We start from the raw sequence: 10,514 nt of genomic DNA on the forward strand, positions 1-10,514 counted from the left end.
GTGTGACCACCTCTCTATACGTGCTATCCACGATACTCTCTGACTCGCGGATGCTCCATAGTGTCTCCAGCCGCCGCTCCTGCTCTGAAACTCGAGCTTCCAGGAGCTGTAGCTGGAGACACTTCCTGTACACATGCTGACCCAGGGGACTGGAACTGTCCCCGGCCTCCCACATGGAGCAAGAGGAGCAAACCACGGCTTGGTGCTCGCCTGTCATGTCTTACCCCTTGAACTTTTGAAAGATTTTTTTTTCAGATTATATCCAATTCTCTGGGGCCCTTCTTTCCTGTTTCTTGTTACTCCTGAATATAACCTTTACCAACTATAAACCACAGAAACGCTATTGTAGTGTACAACAACTACAATGCCAAGAGTAAAAAGAAAATAAAAAAATTACTGACCAGTGATGCGCGTTATCACACACGAGGCTTGATGCTCAGGAAATAAATGCTTTTATTTGCTGTAACAAGGCAGCTACTAATTATATACATGATCCCAGACTGAGGGGTCCCAGACAGAGCAGAGACCTTTATATCTCTCCCAGGAGGCGGAGCCCGACTGGGATGTACCACAATAACTATAATACAAGGTGTAACAACCCAACCCTAACCCCAACAGCAACAAGTAGAACAACCCATCCCTAACCCCAACAGCAACATATATACATACTTGTAGTACTGGCCAGACCCTGGCTCAGTACTATCTAGTGGGAACCAACGATGGTGCACCACAACCAGTCACCCGCCAATCACTTACCTGCTGACTGTGATGGCACACTTCAATTTCCTTCTACCTCTCACTTGCCCTCAAGTCTCCCTCGCAGGTCTGCCTCTCCCGAAGGTGAGCACCTCTTTCCCCCGGCACCGAATTCCCACTCAGCTCCAAATCCCCGATACCCTCACTCTGGCTGAAATCTCACTCCGGCTGCAGTCTCTCTCCCATTGGCGTAGGCGGGGTGGAGAAGCAAAAAGTTATCGCATCTGGAAAGGCCACCTGCAACTCAGGAAGATGGTGTTCATCAGGTGCTGTCGGCTTGGCTAAGCCTCTGCTCAGTTTCTGCTTCTATGGAAATGAAAAGCGAGGAAGATGTTTAGCAAATATCGGAGTTAAATTTTATACTAGTACCAAAATTCAAAGTAGCCCACATGGCCTCCGTATGAAGTCTAATGCAAAATATTCAAACTTTTCCCCAGGGTTCTTTCACAGTGCTGAGTGTCATCGGTAACCCTTTGCTGGGAGCATTTCTCCTCGGGATGTTTATACCTGCCGCAAACACCAAGGTAAGTACAAGTCCAAACTGTCCAACAAGGTGGCTTTCTCTCAATGACTCACACACCCACTAGCATCAAGGGGTGATCCTCGAGTGGCCGAGAGATTGGGAACTTTGGTGGGGAATCATTTGACAATTTTACTCAGGATCCTGCCCTGTTGGATTTCCTATTTGGAGCCAACTTGGCCAGCCTTGCCTAGTTTGCAAACATCTGGAACATTAACTCATTCCGAACTCTGTATCCTACTTGGAACTAAAATCCTGTTCACACAACGGGATTGCAATGGAATACTGATCAATTGGGCCAGTGGGCTGACGAATGGCAGATGGAGTTTAATTTAGATAAATGCGAGGTGATGCATTTTGGTAGATTGAATCGGGGCAGGACCTACTCAGTTAATGGTAGGGTGTTGGGGAGAGTTACAGAACAAAGAGATCTAGGGGTACATGTTCATAGCTCCTTGAAAGTGGAGTCACAGGTGGACAGAGTGGTGAAGAAGGCATTCGGCATGCTTGGTTTCATCGGTCAGAACGTTGAATACAGGAATTGGGACGTCTTGTTGAAGTTGTACAAAACATTGGTAAGGTCACACTTGGAATGTTGTGTACAGTTCTGGTCACCCGAATATAGAAAGGATATTATTAAACTAGAAAGAGTGGAGAAAAGATTTACAAGGATGCTACCGGGACTTGAGTTATAAGGAGAGACTGGATAGACTGGAACTTTTTTCCCTAGAGCATAGGAGATTTAGGGGTGATCTTATAGAGGTCTATAAAATAATGAGGGGCATAGATCAGCTAGATAGTCAACATCTTTTCCCAAAGGTAGGGGAGTCTAAAACTTGAGGGGATAGGTTTAAGGTGAGAGGGGAGTGATACAAAAGAGTCCAGAGGGGCAATTTTTTCACACAGAGGGTGATGAGTGTCTGGAACGAGCTGCCAGAGGCAGTAGTAGAGGCGGGTGCAATATCGTTTTTTAAAAAGCATTTAGACAGTTACATGGGTAAGATGGGTATAGAGGGATATGGGCCAAACGCGGGCAATTGGGACTAGCTTAGGGGTTTAAAAAAGGGGCAGCATGGACAAGTTGGGCTGAAGGGCCTGTAACACACCACTCTATAACACACCACTTTTGAGCTGACATGCACTGATTCCTGCATCAGCCAGCCCTCGATTTTAACATTCTCATCCCTATTTTCCAATCACCCGACGGTTTTTCCCGTCCCTGGGCTGTATTTTCTGTGATGAGGGTCCCCTGGAAGGAACAGCAGCTGTCGGTCAAGACACCATGAAGATGCTTGCCCTGCGACCATACCAAGTTGCTGGTGGGTCAGCGAGTTGGGAATGGGAACTTGGCCTCTCAGTGTTACCAAGTCCCACCCTTGTGAGCTGCCAGCCAATTCGATTTCCCCGGGGTTTTTGGGCAGGATCGGAGAGACCAAAGAGGGAGGAGACGGGGACAGGGGGGCCTGGACTTCGGAGGGCAGGCGGTGTGGAAGGAAAAGGGGTGACATGGGTGGGGTTTTCCGGCCGCCCTCCCACCAAGACCAGAAAATCTTGCCCAAGGTCAACAGACCTTTGCATGGTGCTGTGCTGCCGTTATGATTCCCATGGCGGGCAGGACAGGAAAATTCTGTCCATGGACTCTCCTGCTGTTACCATGATATATTGTGTGTCGGTATGCTGGAATGGCATGGTGGCACAGTGGTTAGCACGGCTGCCTCACAGCGCCAGGGATCCGGGTTCCCGGCTTGGGTGACCATCTGTGTGGAGTTTGCATGTTCTCCCCGTGTCTGCGTGGGTTTTCTCCGGGTGCTCCGGGTTCCTCCCACAGTCCAAAGATGTACGGGTCAGGTGGATTGTCCATTCTAAATTGCCCCTTAGTGTCAGAGGGACTAGCTAAGGGATCTGGGTGTACAGGTACACAGGTCACTGAAAGTGGCAATGCAGGTGGAGAAGGTAGTCAAGAAGGCATACGGCATGCTTGCCTTCATCGGCCGGGGTATTGAGTTTAAAAATTGGCAAGTCATGTTGCAGCTTTATCGAACCTTAGTTAGGCCGCACTTGGAATATAGTGTTCAATTCTGGTCGCCACACTACCAGGAGGATGTGGAGGCTTTGGAGAGGGTACAGAAAAGATTTGCCAGGATGTTGCCTGGTATGGAGGGCATTAGCTATGAGGAGAGGTTGGAGAAACTTGGTTTGTTCTCGCTGCAGTGACGGAGGTTGAGAGAAGACCTGATAGAAGTCTACAAGATTATGAGAGGCATGGACAGAGTGGATAGTCAGAAGCTTTTTCCCAGGGTGGAAAAATCAATTACTAGAGGCATAGGTTTAAGGTGTGAGAGGCAAGGTTTAAGGGAGATGTACGAGACAGATTTTTTACACAGAGAGTAGTGGGTGCCTGGAACCCGTTGCCAGGGGAGGTAGCGGAAGCAGATACGGTAGTGACTTTTAAGGGGTGTCTTGACAAGTGCATGAATAGGATGGGAATAGAAGGATATGGTCCCCGGAAGGGTAGGGGGTTTTAGTTCAGTTGGGCAGCATGGTCGGTGCAGGCTTGGAGGGCCGAAGGCCTGTTCCTGTGCTGTAATTTTCTATGTTCTTTGTTCTAAGGTAAATGCATGGGGTTGTGGGGATAGGGCCTGGGTGGGATTATGGTCGGTGCAGACTCGATGGGCCGAATGGCCTCCTTCTGCTCTGTAGAATTCTATAGTTCTATGGTTCTATGAATGAGGAGGAGGCTGTGGTGCAGTGGTATTGTCACTGGGCTAATAATCCAGAGACCTTGGGTAATACTCTGGGGACCCAGGTTCAAATCCCACCATGGCAGATGGGGAAATGCGAATCCAATTAAAAATCTGCAATTATAAATCCAATGATGATTGTGAAACCATTGTTGGAAAAACCCATCTGGTTCACTAATGTCTTTTAGGGAAGGAAATCTGCTGTCCTTACCTGGTCTGGACTGCATGTGACTCTAGGTCCACGGCAACTCTTAACTGATCTCTGAAAAGGCCTAGCAAGCCACTCAGTTCAAGGGCAATTAGAGATGGGCAATAAATGCTGGCCCAGCCAGCGACGCCCACACCCCATCATCTCGAGACTGGTAGAAGCTCAAGGTCATGTGGCCCTCTCACATCACTGGTACTGCACCCAGTTTCATTCCTTTGGGTACCCGATTTGTCAACTGCAATGCTGCCTTGGATGTACACAGAGCACCTCCACCCCCACCTCCCTCACCAACCCCTGAATGAAGTGATCCCCTCCCTTCCCATTGTTTGTTTTTACCTTGGCCACAAAAACAACTTGTCCACTTGTCCAATAAATATTAACGTGGTATTATGGCATTGGCAGCATATTATCCCAGCCAATAGGCTTGCTGGCAAGACTTTAAATATTCATTTCAAGATGGCACCCGTCAACCTAGAGTTTCATGGGGGGTCAGCATGGGGGTGGATGGGAAGATGGTGGGCTAGCCAATCCCATGCTCCACCACAACCTCTTCACATCCACTGAAAATATGCTCGATGGTGGGCTGTCAAATCCATCCCCCTTTCTCTGTAACCTCTTTCAGCCCCCAAGACCCACTGGGTCCTGTGCGCTCGACCAATTGCCCCCCTCTCCACCCCCACCCCCCCCAGTTTTTATACCCTCAATATTAGCGGCCATGCCTTCAGCTGCCTAAATTCTGGTCTCCACAATCCCCTCCCTAAACCTCTCTGTGTCTCCGTTCCTCTCTCTTCTCCTTTCAGACGCTCCTTAGCGGATATTCACAGTAACTTCATTGCAGTGTTAATCGAAGCCAAATAAATAAACTTAAACTTAAACTTAAAACTTTATCCTTCCAATCCAGCTTTTGGTCATTGTCCTAACATCCGTTTATCAGCTCAGAGTGAAATTTTGTTGAATAATGCTCTTGTCAACCACGCTGGGATTGAATTCCTGCAGTGCAGAAGGAGGCCATTTGGCCCATCGAGTCTGCACCGACCACAACCCCATCCAGGCCCTATCCCCATAACCCCACGTGTTTACCTTGCTAAGGCAAGGATAGATAAATTTTTGAACAGTAAAGGAATTAGGGGCTATGGTGAGCGGGCGGGTAAGTGGAGCTGAGTCCACGAAAAGATCAGCCATGATCTTATGGAATGACGGAGCAGGCTTGAGGGGCCAGATCTCCTACTCCCGTTCCTAGTTCTCATGTAATCCCCTGGCACGAGGGTCAATTTATCATGGCCAATCCACCTAACCCGTACATCTTTGGACTGTGGGAGGAAACCGGAACAACTGGAGGAAACCCACACAGACACGGGGAGAATGTGCAGACTCCACACAGACAGTGACCCGAGGCTGGAATTGAACCCGGGTCCCTGGCGCTGTGAGGCTGCAATGCTAACCACTGTGCCACCGTGCTGTCCCTGACATAGGTGTCAGGGGAAACAGTTTCTCTCTATTTTCCCTTATAACTCCTTGAATCACCTTAAACATCTCAATTAGATCACTCTCAGTGCTGAGTTCTTATTGCAGAATGTATTTGAAAAAGGCTACAGTTCTGGCAAACCTACCTCCAACTGGAGTTACATCTCATCATCTTGCAGACAGCAGCCGCTTCAGTTTGTATTTTACTCAGATTTAAGACGAACAATAGAATCATAGAATCCTACAGTGAGAAGGAGCCCATTCGGCCCATCGAATCTGCACCAACCACAATCCCACCAAGGCCCTATCCCCATAACCCCATGCATTTACCCTAGCTAGTCCCACTGACACTAAGGGGCAATTTAGCATGGCCAATCCACCTAACCCGCACATCTTTGGACGGTGGGAGGAAATCAGGAGCACCCGGAGGAAACCCACGCAGACACAGGGAGAACGTGCAGACTCTGCACAGACAGTGACCCGAGGCTGGAATTGAACCCGGGTCCCTGGTGCTGTGAGGCAGCAGTGCTAACCTTGAGAAGGCAGTTCACCACCACCTTCTCAAGGGCAATTAGGGATGGGCAATAAATGCTGGCCTAGCCAGCGACGCCCCTGTCCTATGAATGAATGAACAGACAAAATCTATGATTTGAAGCATTCAGGGGAAGCAGAGTACACACGTGACAGGAAATGACCTGGAAGAATATGCTGATAGGGTGAGGTGAAGAAGAGTGGGAGGAGACTCGTATGAAACACCAGCATTGACTGGTTGGGCTGAATGGCCTGTTTCTGTAAATTCTATGGGCGGAATTCGCCAGTCCATTCCCCCGGCGGGATCTCCCGGTCCCGAGCGAAGTTGACCCTCTGCCGTGGGTTCCCCAAAGGTTGTCACGGCGAGGAATGCAAATCGCTATCAACTGCGTCGGGGCTGGAAGATGCCATTGGTGGGAAGCGTTGGGGAATTCCGCCCCCTGTGTTGTGTTCCTTTAAAATAACCCATCGACCTTTCGGTTCGCTAGCAGAAGCCACCGGTCTCCTGTTGTTTGAGTGTTTCTCGGAGTTCTTTAACCGGGGGATCATTGGGATTCCTGATCCGTGTCCTCTCTTTGCCAGGGTGCGTTTTCAGGCGTGGTGGCTGGATTTGCAATTTCTCTCTGGGTGTCAGTGGGGGGCATTCTCTACCCACCCAGCCCGCAGCGAATGGGAACCCTGCCACTGAGCACCGACAGCTGCCACCTCCTACACCATCCCAACGTGACAGCCAATGGCAGCGTCTGGCTTGTTGAGGCAGAAACACTGACGTCTGAGTCAAAGCAGAGGTAAGACTGAGCTCTGCCACATCACAAAGTTAATACACTCTCTACAACACTGACACCACCACCTGTCACCTGCTGCCATCTTTGTATCTTACTCTCGCTCCATCTTCAATCAAACCCAGAATTGGAATTGTTTTCATTCATAGAAATCATAGAAATCATAGAAACCCTACAGTGCAGAAGGAGGCCATTCGGCCCATCGAGTCTGCACCGACCACAATCCCACCCAGGCCCTACCCCCACATATTTACCCGCTAATCCCGCTAACCTACGCATCTCAGGACTCTAAGGGGCAATTTTTAACCTGGCCAATCAACCTAACCCGCACATCTTTGGACTGCAAAATTCGTAGAATCATCGAATGCCTACAGTGCAGAAGGAGGCCATTCGGCCCATTGAGTCTGCACCGATCACAATCCCACCAAGTTCCTATCCCCCCTATCCCCACATTTTTGCCCTGTCAGTCCCTCTTGACAATCTAGGGCAATTTAGCGTGGCCAATTCACCTATCTTCTTTGGACTGTGGGAGGAAACTGGAGCACCCGGAGGAAACCCATATAGACACGGGGAGAACGTGCAAACTCCACACAGACAGTGACCCAAGGCCAGAATTGAACCCGGGTCCCTGGCGCTGTGAGGCAGTAGTGCTAACCACTGTGCCACCGTGCCACCCAATTAGATGAAGTAGCTACTAGTGTAGTATCAAATAACACAATCTGGATTCAGGTGGAGGTGGGGGGATGATACACGTTTCCCTCTTGACATGACTGACTGTTCTGATGTCATTTCCTTTGTAGGGCCAGCATTGTGGAAAATTTCTACTCCCTATCTTTCCTTTACTATGGAACTCTGGGAACATTAACAACCGTGATTGTCGGAGTTGGAGTCAGTTATTTAACAGGTATCTGTGGGATGAATCCTGGCCAGGAAGTTGTGCGAGAATGGTTATGGAGCAGTCTTACTAACTTACCAAACCAAGGGCAGCAAAATACTTGGGGAGGGAGAGGTGGAAATGGCTCAGCCCACCACCCAGAAGCAAAGTCATAATGGAGCCGCTTTGCTGGACCCCAGCCTGCCTCGCAGCTATAGCACGCTGTGGGTGGGCTACACCACCCACCAGTGGGACTCCACCCCTCACTAGGGAGGAAGTCCTGTCCTCAGGCTCTAAAGGCCAATTGGATTGGCCGGCAATCCTAACAGTGCCAAGAGCACATTAGTGGGCACTGCTTGCAGGCCCAAGAATTTGGCCCATGGTTCCACGGGCAAGGCAAGTCCAAGGTCTTGGGCAGGGAGGGTTCGGGCAGTTTGGGAGTGGCGCGAGGTGAGTGTGTGTCGTGTCTTTGATGCAACAGGTGGGCAGGAAAAAAGTAGATAGTATTATAGAATCATAGAACGCAGAAAGGCCTGTTGTGGGAAATTCTTTTAGGTGGCCTGATTAATTTAAAGACTAAATCTTTTCATTAAACATTTCATTTCACAAAAGGCAAAAAAAAGATTAAAAGCAAATTACTGCGGATGCTGGAATCTGAAACCAAAAGAGAAAACGCTGGAAAATCTCAGCGGGTCTGGCAGCATCAGTAAGGAGAGAAAAGAGCTGACGTTTCGAGTCCAGGTGACCCTTTGTCAAAGCTAAAAGGCAGAGAAAGTGGGAGATATTTATACTGCAGCGGGAGGGAATGGAAGATGAGTCATAGCCATAGAAACCCAGGGGGAAAGAGGAAAAAAGTTTATTCAGTTCAATGAAATTCTTAAACTAGTTTTATTAAAACATTGACATGCCAGAATCAAAAACATTACAAATTAACAATATTCAGACAAACATACAATTAAGACAAGATAAATCTCATTTTGGCCCAAAATGGGAGATCAATGGTTCCACCAACACAGCGAATGAGCTGGCAGCTTTCACAAAAGATCTCAGATTTCGTGCCAAAAGGCAGAATTGGTTATAGTTTTTGTGATCAGATTTTACAGCCCAGCACTTAATTAAAAGCAATTTCATTCACCAAATCAATCATATTTTGACACCTTCAAATATAAATCTGTCATTTGTCTGTCCGTTTTACGGAAGTTCTCTCCCAAAAATGGCTTCTGACGATTCAGCATTTCTCTAACCAGTTTTAACCAGCTGTAATACCAAAAGACACCTTTACCTTTTGGTATTATCACCTGGCCTGGGTAATTTACTTTGTTGCATTATTTGTGCCTGACTTGTGCTGATATCTTTCATGAATAAATCTTCCATTTTACTGGCATCTTACACATTCATTTCTGACAGACATTATGAAGATGTTACTTAAATATTTTGTATTCTTCTCAAACCACATATTAAAACATTAGCTGTTAATTATCCTCATGTTGGGTATTTAGAATTAATCAGAATTCTCAACCACAAGGCCCTTCAGCCCATCGAGTCCACACCGACACATTAGGAATACCTAAACTCCCACTTAAGCCCATCCAACAGCACTTGGCCCATAGCCCTGAATGTTATTATGTGCCAAGTACATTCTAAAGGATGTGAGGCAACCCGCTTCTATCACCCTCTCAGGCAACGCATTCCAGACCGTCACCACCCTCTGGGTAAAAAGGTTTTTCTTCACATCTCCCCTAAATCTCCTGCCCCCCACCTTGAACCTATGTCCCCTCGTGACTGACCCTTCAACTAAGGGGAACAGCTGCTCCCTTATCCACCCCTGTCCATGTCCCTCATAATCTTGTACACCTCGATCAGGTCGCCTCTCAGTCTCCTCTGCTCCAATGAAAACAAGCCAAGCCTACACAACCTCTCTTCATAACTTTAACGTTCCATCCCAGGCAGCATCCTGGTGAATCTCCTCTGCATCCCCTCCAACGCAATCACATCCTTCCTATAATGTGGTGACCAGAACTGCACACAGTACTCTAGCTGTGGTGTCAAAGTTCTATACAACTCCAACATGACTTCTCTGCTTTTGTAATCTGTGCCTCGATTGATAAAGGCAAGTGTCCCATATGCCTTTTTCACCACCTTACTAACAAGCCCTTCCGCTTTCAGAGATCTGTGGACATACACGCCCAAGGTCCCTTTGTTCCACAGAACTTCCTAGTATCCGACCATTCATTGAATACTTCCTTGTCAAATTACTCCTTCCAAAGTGTATCGCCTCACACTTTTCAGGGTTAAATTCCATCTGCCACTTATCCGCCCATTTGACCACCCTGTCTATATGTTCTTGTAGCCCAAGACACTCAACCTTCCTGTTGATCACCTGGCCAATCTTTGTGTCATCTGCAAATTTACTAATCCTACCCCCCCCTCCCCCCCGCCACATAGTCTTCTATGTTGTTATTTTAGTGTTGCTGCCTCTAGTTCACAAAGGGAACACCTTGAATCTAGTTCCTTCCTTCCTGCTCTTTCAAAAGGTTTTTTAAAAAAAAATAGCCTGCCCACGCCAGCCATATTGTAGTGCGGATAACACAATATTGGCTTGAATTGGTGTATTAACAGTTCAATTGACCCATAATTA

At 47.9% G+C, this 10,514-nt stretch overlaps 1 protein-coding gene across 1 annotated transcript in view; it reads left to right on the top strand.

Moving 5' to 3' along the window:
* LOC144479768 (sodium/iodide cotransporter-like) overlaps positions 1 to 10,514 on the top strand; it is a 64,065-nt gene that overhangs the window by 49,650 nt on the left and 3,901 nt on the right. Inside the window, exons 11-13 of the mRNA XM_078198805.1 lie at positions 1,194 to 1,280; positions 6,803 to 7,008; positions 7,803 to 7,906. Of these exons, the coding sequence (XP_078054931.1) occupies positions 1,194 to 1,280; positions 6,803 to 7,008; positions 7,803 to 7,906 (397 nt within the window). The remainder of the gene's footprint in view (positions 1 to 1,193; positions 1,281 to 6,802; positions 7,009 to 7,802; positions 7,907 to 10,514) is intronic.

Source organism: Mustelus asterias, chromosome 26, assembly GCF_964213995.1.
Source record: "Mustelus asterias chromosome 26, sMusAst1.hap1.1, whole genome shotgun sequence".
NCBI classification, from domain to species: Eukaryota; Metazoa; Chordata; class Chondrichthyes; order Carcharhiniformes; family Triakidae; genus Mustelus; species Mustelus asterias.